This window comes from Bombina bombina, chromosome 3 (assembly GCF_027579735.1).
Source record: "Bombina bombina isolate aBomBom1 chromosome 3, aBomBom1.pri, whole genome shotgun sequence".
NCBI classification, from domain to species: Eukaryota; Metazoa; Chordata; class Amphibia; order Anura; family Bombinatoridae; genus Bombina; species Bombina bombina.
The window spans coordinates 849245845-849267120 of NC_069501.1; the positions used below are offsets into that span (position 1 = coordinate 849245845).

General features: G+C 42.8%; 1 protein-coding gene across 2 annotated transcripts in view; it reads left to right on the plus strand.

Moving 5' to 3' along the window:
• Positions 1 to 20610, plus strand: part of TMTC4 (transmembrane O-mannosyltransferase targeting cadherins 4) — a 270820-nt gene extending 250210 nt beyond the window's left edge. For both annotated transcript variants that reach the window (XM_053707811.1, XM_053707810.1), the window contains exon 18: positions 20241 to 20610. In XM_053707811.1, the coding sequence (XP_053563786.1) occupies positions 20241 to 20392 (152 nt within the window). In that variant the 3' untranslated portion in view covers positions 20393 to 20610. The remainder of the gene's footprint in view (positions 1 to 20240) is intronic.
• The last annotated feature ends 666 nt before the right edge of the window (positions 20611 to 21276 follow it).

Consider the following 21276-nt stretch of genomic DNA (forward strand, 5'->3'; position numbering starts at 1 on the left):
GCATCTCCGCGCACTGCTTAATGAGGTGCTATCTACTCTGGATGATTGTGACAACCTGGTCATTCCAGAAAAATTGTGCAAGATGGACAAGTTCCTAGAGGTTCCGGTGCACCCCGACGCTTTTCCTATACCCAAGCGGGTGGCGGACATAGTGAATAAGGAGTGGGAGAAGCCCGGCATACCTTTTGTCCCCCCTCCTATATTTAAGAAATTATTTCCTATGGTAGACCCCAGAAAGGACTTATGGCAGACAGTCCCTAAGGTCAAGGGGGCAGTTTCTACACTAGCCAAGCGCACTACTATTCCTATCGAGGATAATTGTGCTTTCAAAGATCCTATGGATAAAAAATTGGAGGGTTTGCTTAAAAAGATTTTTGTACAGCAAGGTTACCTCCTACAACCTATTTTGTGCATTATTCCTGTCACTACAGCAGCGTGGTTCTGGTTCGAGGAACTAGAAAAGTCGCTCAGTAGAGAGACTCCGTATGAGGAGGTTATGGACAGAATTCACGCACTTAAGTTGGCTAATTCCTTTATTTTAGATGCCGCTTTGCAGTTAGCTAGATTAGCGGCGAAAAATTCAGGGTTTGCAATTGTGGCGCGCAGACCGCTCTGGCTAAAGTCTTGGTCAGCGGATGTATCTTCCAAGACAAAATTGCTTAATATCCCTTTCAAGGGTAAAACCCTTTTTGGGCCAGAATTGAAAGAGATTATCTCAGACATCACTGGGGGTAAGGGCCATGCCCTCCCACAAGATAGGCCTTTCAAGGCCAAGAATAAGTCTAATTTTCGTTCCTTTCGCAATTTCAGGAAAGGACCGGCCTCCAACTCTGCAGCCTCTAGACAAGAGGGTAATGCTTCGCAAATCAAACCAGTTTGGAAACCGATGCAAGGCTGGAACAAGGGTAAGCAGGCCAAGAAGCCTGCTGCTGCTACCAAAACAGCATGAAGGAGTAGCCCCCGATCCGGGACCGGATCTAGTAGGGGGCAGACTCTCTCTCTTCGCTCAGGCTTGGGCAAGAGATGTTCAGGATCCCTGGGCACTAGAAATAGTTTCTCAGGGTTATCTTCTGGAATTCAAGGAACTACCCCCAAGGGGAAGGTTCCACATGTCTCACTTATCTTCAAACCAAATAAAGAGACAGGCATTCTTACATTGTGTAGAAGACCTGTTAAAAATGGGAGTGATACACCCAGTTCCAACTGTGGAACAAGGACTGGGGTTTTACTCAAATCTGTTTGTAGTTCCCAAAAAAGAGGGAACCTTCAGACCAATTCTGGATTTAAAGATTATAAACAATTTTCTCAGAGTGCCATCGTTCAAAATGGAAACTATTCGAACGATTTTACCTACAATCCAGGAGGGTCAATTTATGACTACCGTGGATCTAAAGGATGCGTATCTACATATTCCTATCCACAAAGATCATCATCAGTTCCTAAGGTTCGCCTTTCTGGACAAACATTACCAGTTTGTGGCTCTCCCATTCGGGCTAGCCACTGCTCCAAGGATTTTCACAAAGGTGCTCGGGTCCCTTCTAGCGGTTCTAAGACCAAGGGGCATTGCAGTGGCACCTTACTTGGACGACATTCTGATACAAGCGTCGTCTCTTTCAAAGGCAAAGGCTCACACAGACATCGTTCTGGCCTTTCTCAGATCTCACGGGTGGAAGGTGAACATAGAAAAAAGTTCCCTGTTTCCGTCGACAAGAGTTCCTTTCTTGGGGACAATAATAGATTCTTTAGAAATGAAGATTTTCCTGACAGATGTCAGAAAGTCGAAACTTCTAAACGCTTGTCAAGTTCTTCACTCTGTTCCACGACCTTCCATAGCTCAGTGCATGGAAGTAGTAGGGTTGATGGTTGCAGCAATGGACATAGTTCCTTTTGTGCGAATTCATCTAAGACCATTACAACTGTGCATGCTGAAACAGTGGAATGGGGACTATACAGACTTGTCTCCAGTGATTCAAGTAGATCAGAAGACCAGAGACTCACTCCGTTGGTGGCTAACCCAGGATCACCTGTCCCAGGGAATGAGCTTCCGCAGACCAGAGTGGGTCATCGTCATGACCGACGTCAGTCTAGTGGGCTGGGGCGCGGTCTGGGACTCCCTGAAAGCTCAGGGTCTATGGTCTCGGGAAGAGTCTCTTCTCCCGATAAACATTCTGGAACTGAGAGCGATATTCAATACTCTCAGGGCTTGGCCTCAACTAGCAAAGGCCAGATTCATAAGATTCCAATCAGACAACATGACGACTGTTGCTTACATCAACCATCAGGGGGGAACATGGAGTTCCCTGGCGATGAGAGAAGTGACCAAAATCATAAAATGGGCGGAGGATCACTCCTGCCACCTATCTGCGATCCACATCCCAGGAGTGGAAAACTGGGAGGCGGATTACCTGAGTCGTCAGGCATTCCATCCGGGGGAGTGGGAGCTCCACCCGGAGATTTTTGCCCAGTTGACCCAATTATGGGGCATTCCAGACATGGATCTGATGGCGTCTTGTCAGAACTTCAAGGTTCCTTGCTACGGGTCCAGATCCAGGGATCCCAAGGCGACTCTAGTGGATGCATTAGTAGCGCCTTGGACCTTCAACCTAGCTTATGTGTTTCCACCGTTTCCTCTCATTCCCAGGCTGGTAGCCAGGATCAAACAGGAGAGGGCCTCGGTGATTTTGATAGCTCCTGCGTGGCCACGCAGGACTTGGTATGCAGACCTGGTGAATATGTCATCGGCTCCACCATGGAAGCTACCTTTGAGACAGGATCTTCTAGTACAGGGTCCATTCGAACATCCAAATCTAGTTTCTCTCCAGCTGACGGCTTGGAAATTGAACACTTGATTTTATCTAAGCGTGGGTTTTCGGATTCTGTGATAGATACTCTGGTACAAGCCAGAAAACCTGTAACTAGAAAAATTTACCATAAGATATGGAAAAGATATATCTGTTGGTGAGAATCCAAGGGATTCTCATGGAGTAAGTTTAAAATTCCTAGGATCCTTTCCTTTCTACAAGAAGGTTTGGATAAGGGATTATCAGCGAGTTCTCTAAAAGGACAGATTTCTGCTTTGTCTGTCTTGTTACACAAACGACTGGCAGCTGTGCCAGATGTTCAAGCTTTTGTTCAGGCTTTGGTCAGGATCAAGCCTGTTTACAGACCTTTGACTCCTCCCTGGAGTCTGAATTTAGTTCTTTCAGTTCTTCAAGGGGTTCCGTTTGAACCTCTACATTCTATAGATATCAAAATGTTATCTTGGAAAGTTCTGTTTTTGGTTGCTATTTCTTCTGCTAGAAGAGTTTCTGAGTTATCTGCTCTGCAGTGTAATCCGCCCTATCTGGTGTTCCATTCAGATAAGGTTGTTTTGCGTACTAAACCTGGTTTCCTTCCAAAGGTTGTTTCCAACAAGAATATTAACCAGGAAATAGTTGTGCCTTCTTTGTGTCCGAATCCAGTTTCAAAGAAGGAACGTTTGTTACATAATTTAGATGTAGTACGTGCTTTAAAGTTCTATTTAGAAGCAACAAAGGATTTCAGACAAACGTCTTCTCTGTTTGTCGTTTATTCTGGCAAGAGGAGTGGTCAAAAAGCTACTGCTACCTCTCTTTCCTTTTGGCTGAAAAGCATCATCCGATTGGCTTACGAGACTGCCGGACGGCAGCCTCCCGAACGAATCACAGCTCACTCTACTAGGGCTGTGGCTTCCACATGGGCCTTCAAGAACGAGGCTTCTGTTGATCAGATATGTAAGGCAGCGACTTGGTCTTCCCTGCACACTTTTGCCAAATTCTAAAAATTTGATACTTTTGCTTCTTCGGAGGCTATTTTTGGGAGAAAGGTTTTGCAAGCCGTGGTGCCTTCTGTTTAGGTAACCTGATTGGCTCCCTCCCTTCATCCGTGTCCTAAAGCTTTGGTATTGGTTCCCACAAGTTATGGATGACGCCGTGGACCGGACAAACCAATGTTGGAGAAAACAGAATTTCTCCAACATTGGTGTGTCCGGTCCACGGCGTCATCCTTACTTGTGGGATATTCTCTTCCCCAACAGGAAATGGCAAAGAGTCCCAGCAAAGCTGGCCATATAGTCCCTCCTAGGCTCCGCCCACCCCAGTCATTCTCTTTGCCGTTGCACAGGCAACATCTCCACGGAGATGGTTAAGAGTTTTTTGGTGTTTAAATGTAGTTTTTATTCTTCTATCAAGTGTTTGTTATTTTAAAATAGTGCTGGTATGTACTATTTACTCTGAAACAGAAAAGGATGAAGATTTCTGTTTGTGAGAGGAAGATGATTTTAGCAGACAGTAACTAAAATCGATTGCTGTTTCCACATAGGACTGTTGAGATGAAGTAACTTCAGTTGGGGGAAACAGTTAGCAGACTTTTCTGCTTAAGGTATGACTAGCCATATTTCTAACAAGACTGTGTAATGCTGGAAGGCTGTCATTTCCCCTCATGGGGACCGGTAAGCCATTTTCTTAGTCAAACAAACAGAATAAAGGGCTTATTATGGGCTAAAAAACTGGTAGACATTCTTATGGGCTAAATCGATTGCTTTATTTGGGCATTTTATTCATATTTATGCTGACAATTTGCATTTATAAACTTTGGGAACGTTTATTAAACGGCAGGCACTGTGTTAGACACCTTTTCCAGTCAGGGGGCCTTCCTAGTTATAGACTGAGCCTCATTTCGCGCCATTACTGCGCAGTTGTTTTTTGAGAGCAGGGCATGCAGATGCATGTGTGAGGATCTAAAAATTGCTGGAAAAGCTTCTAGAAGGCGTCAATTGGTATCGTATTCCCCTCTGGGCTTGGTTGGGTCTCAGCAAAGACTATAGCTGGGACTGTATAGGGGTTAAATTTATAAACGGCTCCGGTTCCGTTATTTTAAGGGTTAAAGCTCTGAAATTTGGTGTGCAATACTATTAATGCTTTAAGACTCTGTGGTGAAATTTTTGAACAATTCCTTCATACTTTTTCACATATTCAGTAATAACATAATTTATGTAAGAACTTACCTGATAAATTCATTTCTTTCATATTAGCAAGAGTCCATGAGCTAGTGACGTATGGGATATACATTCCTACCAGGAGGGGCAAAGTTTCCCAAACCTCAAAATGCCTATAAATACACCCCTCACCACACCCACAATTCAGTTTAACGAATAGCCAAGAAGTGGGGTGATAAAAAAGTGCGAAAGCATATAAAATAAGGAATTGGAATAATTGTGCTTTATACAAAATCATAACCACCACAAAAAAAGGGCGGGCCTCATGGACTCTTGCTAATATGAAAGAAATGAATTTATCAGGTAAGTTCTTACATAAATTATGTTTTCTTTCATGTAATTAGCAAGAGTCCATGAGCTAGTGACGTATGGGATAATGACTACCCAAGATGTGGATCTTTCCACACAAGAGTCACTAGAGAGGGAGGGATAAAATAAAGACAGCCAATTCCTGCTGAAAATAATCCACACCCAAAATAAAGTTTAACGAAAAACATAAGCAGAAGATTCAAACTGAAACCGCTGCCTGAAGTACTTTTCTACCAAAAACTGCTTCAGAAGAAGAAAATACATCAAAATGGTAGAATTTAGTAAAAGTATGCAAAGAGGACCAAGTTGCTGCTTTGCAGATCTGGTCAACCGAAGCTTCATTCCTAAACGCCCAGGAAGTAGATACTGACCTAGTAGAATGAGCTGTAATTCTCTGAGGCGGAATTTTACCCGACTCAACATAGGCAAGATGAATTAAAGATTTCAACCAAGATGCCAAAGAAATGGCAGAAGCTTTCTGGCCTTTCCTAGAACCGGAAAAGATAACAAATAGACTAGAAGTCTTACGGAAAGATTTCGTAGCTTCAACATAATATTTCAAAGCTCTAACAACATCCAAAGAATGCAACGATTTCTCCTTAGAATTCTTAGGATTAGGACATAATGAAGGAACCACAATTTCTCTACTAATGTTGTTGGAATTCACAACTTTAGGTAAAAATTCAAAAGAAGTTCGCAACACCGCCTTATCCTGATGAAAAATCAGAAAAGGAGACTCACAAGAAAGAGCAGATAATTCAGAAACTCTTCTAGCAGAAGAGATGGCCAAAAGGAACAAAACTTTCCAAGAAAGTAATTTAATGTCCAATGAATGCATAGGTTCAAACGGAGGAGCTTGAAGAGCTCCCAGAACCAAATTCAAACTCCAAGGAGGAGAAATTGACTTAATGACAGGTTTTATACGAACCAAAGCTTGTACAAAACAATGAATATCAGGAAGAATAGCAATCTTTCTGTGAAAAAGAACAGAAAGAGCAGAGATTTGTCCTTTCAAAGAACTTGCGGACAAACCGTTATCTAAACCATCCTGAAGAAACTGTAAAATTCTCGGTATTCTAAAAGAATGCCAAGAAAAATGATGAGAAAGACACCAAGAAATATAAGTCTTCCAGACTCTATAATATATCTCTCGAGATACAGATTTACGAGCCTGTAACATAGTATTAATCACAGAGTCAGAGAAACCTCTTTGACCAAGAATCAAGCGTTCAATCTCCATACCTTTAAATTTAAGGATTTCAGATCCTGATGGAAAAAAGGACCTTGTGACAGAAGGTCTGGTCTTAACAGAAGAGTCCACGGTTGGCAAGAGGCCATCCGGACAAGATCCGCATACCAAAACCTGTGAGGCCATGCTGGAGCTACCAGCAGAACAAACGAGCATTCCTTCAGAATCTTGGAGATCACTCTTGGAAGAAGAACTAGAGGCGGAAAGATATAGGCAGGATGATACTTCCAAGGAAGTGATAATGCATCCACTGCCTCCGCCTGAGGATCCCGGGATCTGGACAGATACCTGGGAAGTTTCTTGTTTAGATGGGACGCCATCAGATCTATTTCTGGAAGTTCCCACATTTGAACAATCTGAAGAAATACCTCTGGGTGAAGAGCCCATTCGCCCGGATGCAACGTTTGGCGACTTAGATAATCCGCTTCCCAATTGTCTACACCTGGGATATGAACCGCAGAGATTAGACAGGAGCTGGATTCCGCCCAAACCAAAATTCGAGATACTTCTTTCATAGCCAGAGGACTGTGAGTCCCTCCTTGATGATTGATGTATGCCACAGTTGTGACATTGTCTGTCTGAAAACAAATGAACGATTCTCTCTTCAGAAGAGGCCAAAACTGAAGAGCTCTGAAAATTGCACGGAGTTCCAAGATATTGATAGGTAATCTCACCTCCTGAGATTCCCAAACTCCCTGTGCCGTCAGAGATCCCCACACAGCTCCCCAACCCGTGAGACTTGCATCTGTTGAAATTACAGTCCAGGTCGGAAGCACAAAAGAAGCCCCCTGAATTAAACGATGGTGATCTGTCCACCATGTTAGAGAGTGCCGAACAATCGGTTTTAAAGATATTGTTTGAGATATCTTCGTGTAATCCTTGCACCATTGCTTCAGCATACAGAGCTGAAGAGGTCGCATGTGAAAACGAGCAAAGGGGATCGCGTCCGATGCAGCAGTCATAAGACCTAGAATTTCCATGCATAAGGCTACCGAAGGGAATGATTGTGACTGAAGGTTTCGACAAGCTGCAATCAATTTTAGACGTCTCTTGTCTGTTAAAGACAGAGTCATGGACACTGAATCCATCTGGAAACCCAGAAAGGTTACCCTTGTCTGAGGAATCAAAGAACTTTTTGGTAAATTGATCCTCCAACCATGATCTTGAAGAAACAACACAAGTCGATTCGTATGAGATTCTGCTAAATGTAAAGACTGAGCAAGTACCAAGATATCGTCCAAATAAGGAAATACCACAATACCCTGTTCTCTGATTACAGACAGAAGGGCACCGAGAACCTTTGTAAAAATTCTTGGAGCTGTAGCTAGGCCAAACGGCAGAGCCACAAACTGGTAATGCTTGTCCAGAAAAGAGAATCTCAGGAACTGAAAATGATCTGGATGAATCGGAATATGCAGATATGCATCCTGTAAATCTATTGTGGACATATAATTCCCTTGCAGAACAAAAGGCAAGATAGTCCTTATAGTTACCATTTTGAACGTTGGTATCCTTACATAACGATTCAATATTTTTAGATCCAGAACTGGTCTGAAGGAATTCTCCTTCTTTGGTACAATGAAGAGATTTGAATAAAACCCCATCCCCTGTTCCTGAACTGGAACTGGCATAATTACTCCAGTCAACTCTAGATCTGAAACACATTTCAGAAATGATTGAGCTTTTACTGGATTTACTGGGACACGGGAAAGAAAAAATCTCTTTGCAGGAGGTCTTATCTTGAAACCAATTCTGTACCCTTCTGAAACAATGTTCTGAATCCAAAGATTGTGAACAGAATTGATCCAAATTTCCTTGAAAAAACGTAACCTGCCCCCTACCAGCTGAGCTGGAATGAGGGCCGCACCTTCATGTGGACTTAGAAGCAGGCTTTGCCTTTCTAGCTGGCTTGGATTTATTCCAGACTGGAGATGGTTTCCAAACTGAAACTGCTCCTGAGGATGAAGGATCAGGCTTTTGTTCTTTGTTGAAACGAAAGGAACGAAAACGATTATTAGCTCTGCTTTTACCTTTAGATTTTTTATCCTGTGGTAAAAAAGTTCCTTTCCCACCAGTAACAGTTGAAATGATGGAATCCAACTGAGAACCAAATAATTTGTTACCCTGGAAAGAAATAGAAAGTAAAGTTGATTTAGAAGCCATATCAGCATTCCAAGTTTTAAGCCATAAAGCTCTTCTAGCTAAAATAGCTAGAGACATAAACCTGACATCAACTCTGATAATATCAAAAATGGCATCACAGATAAAATTATTAGCATGCTGAAGAAGAATAATAATGTCATGAGAATCACGATGTGTTACTTGTTGCGCTAAAGTTTCCAACCAAAAAGTTGAAGCTGCAGCAACATCAGCCAAAGATATAGCAGGTCTAAGAAGATTACCTGAACACAGATAAGCTTTTCTTAGAAAGGACTCAATTTTCCTATCTAGAGGATCCTTAAACGAAGTACCATCTGACGTAGGAATAGTAGTACGTTTAGCAAGGGTAGAAATAGCCCCATCAACTTTAGGGATTTTGTCCCAAAATTCTAATCTGTCAGACGGCACAGGATATAAATGCTTAAAACGTTTAGAAGGAGTAAATGAATTACCCAATTTATCCCATTCTTTGGAAATTACTGCAGAAATAGCATTAGGAACAGGAAAAACTTCTGGAATAACCACAGGAGCTTTAAATACCTTATCTAAACGTTTAGAATTAGTATTAAGAGGACTAGAATCCTCTATTTCTAAAGCAATTAGAACTTCTTTAAGTAAAGAACGAATAAATTCCATTTTAAATAAATATGAAGATTTATCAGCATCAACCTCAGAGACAGAATCCTCTGAACCAGAGGAGTCATCAGAATCAGAATGATGATGTTCATTTAAAAATTCATCTGTAGGGAGAGAAGTTTTAAAAGATTTTTTACGTTTACTAGAAGGAGAAATAACAGACATAGCCTTCTTTATGGATTCAGAAACAAAATCTCTTATATTATCAGGAACATTCTGCACCTTAGATGTTGAGGGAACTGCAACAGGCAATGGTACTTTACTAAAGGAAATATTATCTGCTTTAACAAGTTTGTCATGACAATCAATACAAACAACAGCTGGAGAAATAGCTACCAAAAGTTTACAGCAGATACACTTAGCTTTGGTAGATTCAGCACTTGACAGCGATTTTCCTGTAGTATCTTCTGGCTCAGATGCAACGTGAGACATCTTGCAATATGTAAGAGAAAAAACAACATATAAAGCAAAATTGATCAAATTCCTTAAATGACAGTTTCAGGAATGGGAAAAAATGCCAAAGAACAAGCTTCTAGCAACCAGAAGCAATAAAAAATGAGACTTAAATAATGTGGAGACAAAAGCGACGCCCATATTTTTTCGCGCCAAATAAGACGCCCACATTATTTGGCGCCTAAATGCTTTTTGGCGCCAAAAATGACGCCACATCCGGAACGCCGACATTTTTGGCGCGAAATAACGTCAAAGAATGACGCAACTTCCGGCGACACGTATGACGCCGGAAACGGAAATAGAATTTTTGCGCCAAAAAAGTCCGCGCCAAGAATGACGCAATAAAATGAAGCATTTTCAGCCCCCGCGAGCCTAACAGCCCACAGGGAAAAAGTCAAATTTTAAGGTAAGAAAAAATGGTCAAATCAAAATGCATTATCCCAAATATGAAACTGACTGTCTGAAAATAAGGAAAGTTGAACATTCTGAGTCAAGGCAAATAAATGTTTGAATACATATATTTAGAACTTTATAAACAAAGTGCCCAACCATAGCTTGGAGTGTCACAGAAAATAAGACTTACTTACCCCAGGACACTCATCTACATATAGCAGATAGCCAAACCAGTACTGAAACGAGAATCAGCAGAGGTAATGGTATATATAAGAGTATATCGTCGATCTGAAAAGGGAGGTAAGAGATGAATCTCTACGACCGATAACAGAGAACCTATGAAATAGACCCCTTAGAAGGAGATCACTGCATTCAAATAGGCAATACTCTCCTCACATCCCTCTGACATTCACTGCACGCTGAGAGGAAAACCGGGCTCCAACTTGCTGCGGAGCGCATATCAACGTAGAATCTAGCACAAACTTACTTCACCACCTCCATCGGAGGCAAAGTTTGTAAAAACTGAATTGTGGGTGTGGTGAGGGGTGTATTTATAGGCATTTTGAGGTTTGGGAAACTTTGCCCCTCCTGGTAGGAATGTATATCCCATACGTCACTAGCTCATGGACTCTTGCTAATTACATGAAAGAAAAAGTGTTTTCTGTTTAAAATTTAAAGAGACAGTAACGGTTTTGTTTTAAAACGTTTTTTTTTTGTGCTTTGTTGACAAGTTTAAGCCTGTTTAACATGTCTGTACCTTCAGATAAGCTATGTTCTATATGTATGAAAGCCAATGTGTCTCCCCATTTAAATTTATGTGATAATTGTGCCATAGTGTCCAAACAAAGTAAGGACAGTACTGCCACAGATAATGAAATTGCCCAAGATAATTCCTCAGACGAGGGGAGTAAACATGATACTACATCATCTCCTACTGTGTCTACACCAGTTTTGCCCATGCAGGAGGCCCCTAGTACATCTAGTGCGCCAATGCTTATTACCATGCAACAATTAACGGCTGTAATGGATAACTCCATAGCAAATATTTTATCCAAAATGCCTATTTATCAGAGAAAGCGCGATTGCTCTGTTTTAAACACTGAAGAGCAGGAGGGCGCTGATGATAATTGTTCTGTCATACCCTCACACCAATCTGAAGGGGCCATGAGGGAGGTTTTGTCAGATGGAGAAATCTCAGATTCAGGAAAGATTTCTCAACAAGCTGAACCTGATGTTGTGACATTTTAATTTAAATTAGAACATCTCCGCGCACTGCTTAAGGAGGTGTTATCTACTCTGGATGATTGTGACAACTTGGTCATTCCAGAGAAATTATGCAAGATGGACAAGTTCCTAGAGGTTCCGGTGCACCCCGACGTTTTTCCTATACCCAAGCGGGTGGCGGACATAGTAAATAAGGAGTGGGAAAAGCCCGGCATACCTTTTGTTCCCCCCCCTATATTTAAGAAATTATTTCCTATGGTCGACCCCAGAAAGGACTTATGGCAGACAGTCCCTAAAGTCGAGGGGGCAGTTTCTACTCTAAACAAACGCACTACTATTCCTATCGAAGATAGTTGTGCTTTCAAAGATCCTATGGATAAAAAATTGGAGGGTTTGCTTAAAAAGATTTTTGTACAGCAAGGTTACCTTCTACAACCAATTTCGTGCATTGTTCCTGTCACTACAGCAGCGTGTTTCTGGTTCGAGGAACTAGAAAAGTCGCTCAGTAGAGAGACTCCATATGAGGAGGTTATGGACAGAGTTCACGCACTTAAATTGGCTAACTCTTTTATTTTAGATGCCGCTTTGCAATTAGCTAGATTAGCGGCGAAAAATTCAGGGTTTGCTATCGTGGCGCGCAGAGCGATTTGGCTAAAGTCTTGGTCAGCGGATGTGTCATCCAAGACAAAATTGCTTAACATCCCTTTCAAAGGTAAAACTCTATTTGGACCAGAATTGAAAGAGATAATTTCAGTCATCACTGGGGGAAAGGGCCACGCCCTTCCACAAGATAGGTCTTTCAAGGCTAAAAATAAGTCTAATTTTCGTCCCTTTCGTAATTTCAGGAACGGACCGGCCTCTAATTCTGCATCCTCTAAGCAAGAGGGTAATGCCTCACAACCCAAACCAGCCTGGAAACCGATGCAAGGCTGGAACAAGGGTAAGCAGGCCAAGAAGCCTGCCGCTGCTAACAAAACAGCATGAAGGAGTAGCCCCCGATCCGGGACTGGATCTAGTGGGGGGCAGACTCTCTCTCTTTGCTCAGGCTTGGGCAAGAGATGTTCAGGATCCCTGGGCGCTAGAAATAGTTTCTCAGGGTTATCTCCTGGAATTCAAGGAACTACCCCCAAGGGGAAGGTTCCACATGTCTCACTTATCCTCAAACCAAATAAAGAGACAGGCATTCTTACATTGTGTAGAAGACCTGTTAAAGATGGGAGTGATACACCCAGTTCCAATAAAGGAACAAGGAATGGGATTTTATTCCAATCTGTTCGTAGTTCCCAAAAAAGAGGGAACTTTCAGACCAATTTTGGATTTGAAGATCCTAAACAAATTTCTCAGGGTACCATCGTTCAAGATGGAAACCATTCGAACGATTCTACCCACTATCCAGGAAAGTCAATTTATGACTACCGTGGATCTAAAGGATGCGTACCTACATATTCCTATCCACAAAGAACATCATCAGTTCCTAAGGTTCGCTTTTCTGGACAAGCATTACCAGTTTGTGGCTCTCCCATTTGGGTTAGCCACTGCTCCAAGGATTTTCACAAAGGTGCTAGGGTCCCTTCTAGCGGTTCTAAGACCGAGGGGCATTGCAGTAGTACCTTACTTGGACGACATTCTAATACAAGCGTCGTCCCTGTCAAAAGCAAAGGCTCATACGGACATCGTTCTAGCCTTTCTCAGATCACACGGATGGAAAGTGAACATAGAAAAAAGTTCTCTGTCTCCGTCGACAAGAGTTCCCTTCTTGGGAACAATAATAGATTCCTTACAAATGAGGATTTTTCTGACAGAGGTCAGAAAATCAAAACTTCTAAGCTCTTGTCAAGTGCTTCATTCTGTTCCTCGTCCTTCCATAGCGCAGTGCATGGAAGTAGTAGGGTTGATGGTTGCAACAATGGACATAGTTCCTTTTGCACGAATTCATCTAAGACCATTACAACTGTGCATGCTCAAACAGTGGAGTGGGGATTATACAGACTTGTCTCCAATGATTCAAGTAGATCAAAAGACCAGAGATTCACTCCGTTGGTGGCTGACCCTGGACCATCTGTCCCAGGGAATGAGCTTCCGCAGACCAGAGTGGGTCATTGTCACGACCGACGCCAGTCTAGTGGGCTGGGGCGCGGTCTGGGAATCCCTGAAAGCTCAGGGTCTATGGTCTCGGGAAGAGTCTCTTCTCCCGATAAACATTCTGGAACTGAGAGCGATACTCAATGCTCTCAGGGCTTGGCCTCAACTAGCAAAGGCCAGATTCATAAGGTTCCAATCAGACAACATGACGACCGTTGCATATATCAATCATCAGGGGGGAACAAGGAGTTCCCTGGCGATGAAAGAAGTGACCAAAATAATTCAATGGGCGGAGGATCACTCCTGCCACCTGTCTGCGATCCACATCCCAGAAGTGGAAAACTGGGAGGCGGATTTTCTGAGTCGTCAGACATTCCATCCGGGGGAGTGGGAACTCCATCCGGAGATCTTTGCCCAAATAACTCAATTATGGGGCATTCCAGACATGGATCTGATGGCGTCTCGTCAGAACTTCAAGGTTCCTTGCTACGGGTCCAGATCCAGGGATCCCAAGGCGACTCTAGTAGATGCACTAGTAGCACCTTGGACCTTCAACCTAGCTTATGTATTTCCACCGTTTCCTCTCATTCCCAGGCTGATAGCCAGGATCAATCAGGAGAGGGCCTCGGTGATCTTGATAGCTCCTGCGTGGCCACGCAGGACTTGGTATGCAGACCTGGTGAATATGTCATCGGCTCCACCATGGAAGCTACCTTTGAGACAGGACCTTCTTGTTCAGGGTCCATTCGAACATCCAAATCTGGTCTCCCTCCAGCTGACGGCTTGGAGATTGAACGCTTGATTCTATCGAAGCGTGGGTTTTCAGATTCTGTGATAGATACTCTGGTTCAGGCCAGAAAACCGGTAACTAGAAAAATTTACCATAAAATATGGAAGAAATATATCTGTTGGTGTGAATCCAAAGGATTCCCATGGAATAAGATAAAGATTCCTAGGATTCTCTCCTTTCTACAAGAAGGTTTGGAGAAAGGATTATCTGCAAGTTCTCTAAAGGGACAGATCTCTGCTTTATCTGTCTTACTACACAAAAGACTGGCAGCTGTGCCAGATGTTCAAGCATTTGTTCAAGCTCTGGTTAGGATCAAGCCTGTTTACAGACCTTTGACTCCTCCCTGGAGTCTAAATCTAGTTCTTTCAGTTCTTCAAGGGGTTCCGTTTGAACCTTTACATTCCATAGATATTAAGTTACTATCTTGGAAAGTTTTGTTTTTGTTTGCAATTTCTTCTGCTAGAAGAGTTTCTGAGTTATCTGCTCTGCAGTGTTCTCCGCCCTATCTGGTGTTCCATGCAGATAAGGTGGTTTTGCGTACTAAGCCTGGTTTTCTTCCTAAGGTTGTTTCTAACAAAAATATTAACCAGGAGATAGTTGTACCTTCTTTGTGTCCGAATCCAGTTTCAAAGAAGGAACGTTTGTTACACAATTTGGACGTAGTCCGTGCTCTAAAATTCTATTTAGAGGCTACAAAAGATTTCAGACAAACATCTTCCTTGTTTGTTGTTTATTCTGGTAAAAGGAGAGGTCAAAAAGCGACTTCTACCTCTCTTTCCTTTTGGCTTAAAAGCATCATCCGATTGGCTTATGAGACTGCCGGACGGCAGCCTCCTGAAAGAATCACAGCTCACTCCACTAGGGCTGTGGCTTCCACATGGGCCTTCAAGAACGAGGCTTCTGTTGACCAGATATGTAAGGCAGCGACTTGGTCTTCACTGCACACTTTTGCCAAATTTTACAAATTTGATACTTTTGCTTCTTCGGAGGCTATTTTTGGGAGAAAGGTTTTGCAAGCTGTGGTGCCTTCCGTTTAGGTAACCTGATTTGCTCCCTCCCTTCATCCGTGTCCTAAAGCTTTGGTATTGGTTCCCACAAGTAAGGATGACGCCGTGGACCGGACACACCAATGTTGGAGAAAACAGAATTTATGCTTACCTGATAAATTACTTTCTCCAACGGTGTGTCCGGTCCACGGCCCGCCCTGGTTTTTTAATCAGGTCTGATGAATTATTTTCTCTAACTACAGTCACCACGGTACCATATGGTTTCTCCTATATATATTTCCTCCTGTCCGTCGGTCGAATGACTGGGGTGGGCGGAGCCTAGGAGGGACTATATGGCCAGCTTTGCTGGGACTCTTTGCCATTTCCTGTTGGGGAAGAGAATATCCCACAAGTAAGGATGACGCCGTGGACCGGACACACCGTTGGAGAAAGTAATTTATCAGGTAAGCATAAATTCTGTTTTCTCCAACGGTGTGTCCGGTCCACGGCCCGCCCTGGTTTTTTAATCAGGTTTGATAAATTTCTTTCTTTAACTACAGTCACCACGGCACCCTATGGTTTCTCCTTTTTTTCTCCTGTCCGTCAGTCGAATGACTGGGGTGGGCGGAGCCTAGGAGGGACTATATGGACAGCTTTTGCTGTGCTCTTTGCCATTTTCTGTTGGGGAAGAGAATATTCCCACAAGTTATGGATGACGCCGTGGACCGGACACACCGTTGGAGAAAGTAATTTATCAGGTAAGCATAAATTCTGTTTTTTTGCCTCATAGTAATGGCCTCCAATTAAGTTTGCACTGAGCGAAATGAGAACGGAGATCAGAAAGATGGGAAATGCTCTAGAAATTTTAAATACAGTGGGGGGTGTATATCAATCCAGTTAGGATTTATTTTTGATTTGTTTGTATAAGCTCACGTCTGATATAACTTCCGTTTTGGAAATGTTCTTTCTCTGGAACTGAAACTTGCGATTTTGTGGTCACATGGGCACTTCCTCAGAAGTTGCGCACTTTGGTTAAGACTGAGGTTATGTTTTCTAGTTCATATTATCGAACCTTCGGGTCAATTTTTCTTGGACCTTAGACAGTTCTGGAATGTTCTTGTACCAGGCAGGTACTGGTCGGGCGCTGTCTACTGTTTTCTTGGGTTCATGTTACCCTGTTGGATTTAAAAAAAAAAAAAAAAAAGAGAATGCCTCTTATGGCCCAGTGTTATGGACTCCGGGCTTGGATCCTATTACGAAGTATGGGGCCTGGGGCATAGATTCAACCCTTCCGATAGGAAGGCTGTGAGCTCCGATATAAGTTGTTTTTTTCTGGAAATATTGCTTGAGATGCGTGACCGACTTTTTCAGATGTCATCATGGTTCCTAGGGTCCCTGGGGACATGGAACCGTAGATTTCCATTCCTTGGGAGTCTGGAGAGGGGATTGACTTCCAAAGGTCTAGTATCTGGTGGAAGATTTGCGTCTTCACTTGCGGTATCTCTGGTTGACGTCTCTGTGGCCTAGTCGCATTCCTTTTGCGTGAGCGATATTTCCTTCCCTCCCGTCTTGGGTTGGGGCATTTGTTCTGGAAGTGCAGGCATGTCCTTCTTCCTTTTTCTCAGTGTTTCATTTGCTCTAGTAAGTAGAGTGCAGGGGCCACCCTGCCTTTCTACCAGGAGCTGCAAGGCTCCCGTTCTGTTTCAAGGATGTCGGGAGACCGATCCTGCAAGGATCTCTGGAGGCTGTTGTCCTATCAAGATACGAATTGCCCCTTGTCTTATCCGTCGATCTTATTGCAGATCTAGCCCTTCGGGCTTAAGGGTAGGAGGTCTGGGGTTAGTTGCAGTCTTTTCGCCTGTCTGGGTCATTAAATTGACCATTTATATTCTCCAGTGTGTGGGTCAGGTTGTCAGGCCTGTCTACATGGATTACCTTGTGATCCAGGGGTACTGGATGCCCTTTTTCTAAACCGGTGGGGAGTCTTTTTCAGACTCTTGGGTTTGTGGATGTTGCTAGGTTCTTTACATCTAAGGATTTATATGGCGGAAGGCACTGTCTGGGTGCGCTCCTAACCATAGGAGGCAGCTTATGGGTTCCTCAGGAGCTTAGATTTTCAGTTCGGTTCCGTTTTTCAAGGACTCTGGCTTAGGACCATGTCTCTTGCCTGGAACGGATATGGACGGTCCTGTTTAACCTCAGGGTTTGGTTCTCCCACGTGTCCCTTGGGAGCAGATGGGGGTTTCTGACGCTTATGGGAAATTTATATCAGCCTGAGGCTTCAGTTTGAGGTTTCTGATGGATCCGTACTTGTCTGCTGGGACATCTGATGTTTCTGTAGGCTCCAGTTGTGGTTCCAACTGGACTGACAATATTGGGGTTTAGCCTCTATTGGTAGGGTAGTTACCGTTGCCTAATCATCTTTTTCTCACCTAGGGTGAGGAAAGGGTTTTTACGTGTTCTCCTGGATTGGGAGGTACCTCAGTATCTGTGAAGGACCCGTGGGTCCTTGTTTTCTCACCTCATAGTTTTTTTTTTCCCTCTCTTGCGTTCTCAGAATCATGGAATGAGTTCTGGTATTGGAAGGCTGTGGGTCAGAGTACTTTCTTCCCTTGAGGAGTGTTCCTTCTTTATGGGATGCTGCTATGTAGTGGTCCTTGTGCCCGAGCATGAGGTTCCTGTCATGGTTCAGGATAGCCTACCAGTTCGATTAGGGTTCTACTCTGGGGGTTTGATTCCTCGTAGATCCATCCTTTTTCTTCCAAGGGTCTGAGACTCTTGTTTTCGGTCTTCTCCTTTGGGCTGGGACCATTATCCTGGAAGGAAGGCCGGGGATCAGTCTGCTTTTTGCAGTATTGACTGTTTGCTGGTATTGAATCTGTCCTCCTTTTTAATGGGGGGACTCTTTGTGCCCATCTCTCTACTGGCGGCGTCTGCTGCCAGGATGGAACGCTCTTTGGAGGGAGCTGTTGTCGGGATTTCAGCACTTCTCGGTGGGATGTGTCCCACGAGGGTTCGGGACAGCTTTGCTGCCTGGCGATTGGTCATCGCGAGTTTTGCTCACAAGTGGCTCTGTGCCCTCGTGGAGAGCTCTTTTTTATCTGCTAGGACAGTTTTTCTGTCTATGCTTGTCTAGCCTGACAGGTTTTGACTTGGCTAGGTTGCAAGGGGGAACTCACGTTTTTCTGGAACACCATGGTTGGTATGGTGCGGTGTCAGGGATATGAGGTTGACTTTCCGGTCATCCTAGTGACGTTTTCTCCTGACTATGGACTTATCTTCCGGTCCTTGTCCTTTTAAGGAATTTGTTTCCCTGGACTGTGGTCCTGTTGTAACCTTGGGTTGCTCTAGCTGGATTGGGGCTTTTTGGCTATCTCATGGGGTCTTCTATTCTCCCTCTCGGGGGTGGATAGGGATTTTTGACCAGTTGGTCTTGAGCCAGTGTTGGATGGTCCTTCGGATCTCTTCTGGGTTCCTCTACTCTCCCTTTGGGGGGTTGATAGAGATTTATTTTTTTGGTTTTAGGTCAGAAATGTTTTCTCTGGGAGTTGAGTGCTCAGCGGACTCTGGGTCTGAGTGGTCTCTAGCACGGCTTTGCAGGTTGCGTGGCTGATGAGTGGTTACCCAGGCTTCTGGTTTTTCCCTTGTCATATGTAGATTTTTGTGGGGTGTTGAGTAATTACAGGCTGTGGTGCCTTTTGAAGGAGCTGCCTTTTTTTGTACCCACCCTTTGTTTGCATTCAGTGTCCTCTAGCTTGGGTATTGTTTTCCCAAAAGTAATGAATGCAGCTGTGGACTCTTCCCGTTTAAGAAGAAAAACATTAATTATGCTTACCTGATAATTTCTTTTCTTCTGACGGGAAGAATCCACAGCTCCCGCCCGCGCTTTATCTATAGGGCGGCAGTACATTTTTGTTCTTCTGGCACCTTTTTTCACTCTGATATTTCTTCTACTGTTTCTTGTTCCCTTGGCAGAATGACTGGGGGATGAGGGAAGTGGGGAGGTATTTGAAGCCTTTGGCTGGGGTGTCTTTGCCTCCTCCTGGTGTCTAGGTTCTGAATTCTCAAAAGTAATGAATGCAGCTGTGGACTCTTCCCATCAGAAGAAAAGAACATTATCAGATAAGCATAATTTATGTTTTCAAAACCACTTTCTAATTTTCTTCTGTTATCACATTTTCTTTGTTCTCTTATTATCTTTTGTTGAAAATCAGGGACATAAGCTCACTTGCACATTTCTCAAACACTATATAGCAGCAGCTTTGCAAGAATGTTATCCATTTGCATAAGCACGAGATTGCAGAACCATTTCCTTCTATGTAGTACTCAAGACACCTACCTAGGTATCTCTTCAAGAAAGAATGTTGTGAGACTGAAAGCACCTTTGACAATAGAAGTAAATTGGAAACTTTTTTAACATTGTATGCTCTGTCTGAATAACCGAAAAACATTTTTTGGTTTTCATATCCTTTGAAGGGCCACATATATTATTATTTGTGTTATATTTCCTAGAAATAAGTGGTACAGGGTTAGACTAAGGTAAGGTTGCAGGGCATCTTTATCTGCTCTCCCCCCCCCCCCCCCCCTCTCTAAATGGCTAACCAGAAGTCCCCAAAGCACACATTTTCCATCCCGCTTTTTTCCCGGGGCCACACATTTGTGGTATACATTTTTAGGTGTGATTTTATTTTCAGAGGGCCACCAAAAACTAGGTCAGAGGGCCACATATGGCCCTTAGGTACCAGCTGGCCATCCCTGGTCTACATAAACACTTGCTAATAGGATATGTATAATCAGCAAATTACAGTACTGAAAAATTCTGGTGGCACTTATATATGTTGTTATCATTAATAATAAGAAGTCACCTTAATTCTGCAAACAAACACAAAAAACAAGAACAGTATTATTCATTTCCCATACATATTAAAGTTGTTGCTATTTCAGCTGTACTGTACCATCGCTGGGGTAATCTGGACCTGGCTAAGAAGCATTATGAAATATCCATGAAGCTGGATCCTTCTGCTACTGGGACAAAGGAAAACTACAGTCTTTTGAAACGAAAGCTTGATCAGTTACAAAAGAGAACTCGTGTGTGATGTCCCAGAGGAGGAACAGGGGACATTGTCTTAAAGACTTTGTTGCTCTTGAAGATGGTGAAAAATGATACAGAACTTGTATAAATATCACATTCTGCCTATAGTGGTTTCACATTGAAAGCTACTTTTTTTAAATCTTCATTAGTAGCCATAATGTAAAGAGTAATCTTTTTATTTATACTTGGACAGTATTAAACCACGAAACTGCTACATATCAACTCTGTCACAAATAAATGATTAAATATGCCTTTACTTAAAGGGATATTCTAGTCAAAAATAAACTTTCATGATTGAGATAGAGCATGCAATTTTAAGCAACTTTGTAATTTAATCCTATTATCAATTTTTCTTCGTTCTCTTGGTATCTTTATTTTAAAAAGCTGGAAAGTAAGCTTAGTAGCCGGCCCATTTTTGGTTCAGCACCTGGGTAGTGCTTGCTGATTGGCTGGCTACATTTAGACACCAATCGTCAAGCGCTACCCAGGTGCCGAACCAAAAATGGACCGGCTTCTAAGCTTACATTCAAATAAAGATACCAAGAGAACAAAGAAAAATTGATAATAGGAGTAAATTAGTTGCTTAAAATGTTATGACCTATCTGAATCATGAAAGTTTAATTTTGACTATACTATTCCCTTTAACATGGTTAGAGACTTTTAGGTGGCGCCACAGTATAATTACAAAGAAATTCACCTAGAAATCCCAAAATAAAATTATTTATTACCTCTTAATGCTGCATGTGCCATTATGGCATTCTGTGAATATACCTAAAAACCTTTTTTTTTTTCTTTTGGAGCACTTGTGTTAAGTTGTATTTTAAACTTCACTTTGGAACTGTTAAGACCCAATTGTTTGCTTTGAAACATAGACCTCAACTTGTTTTT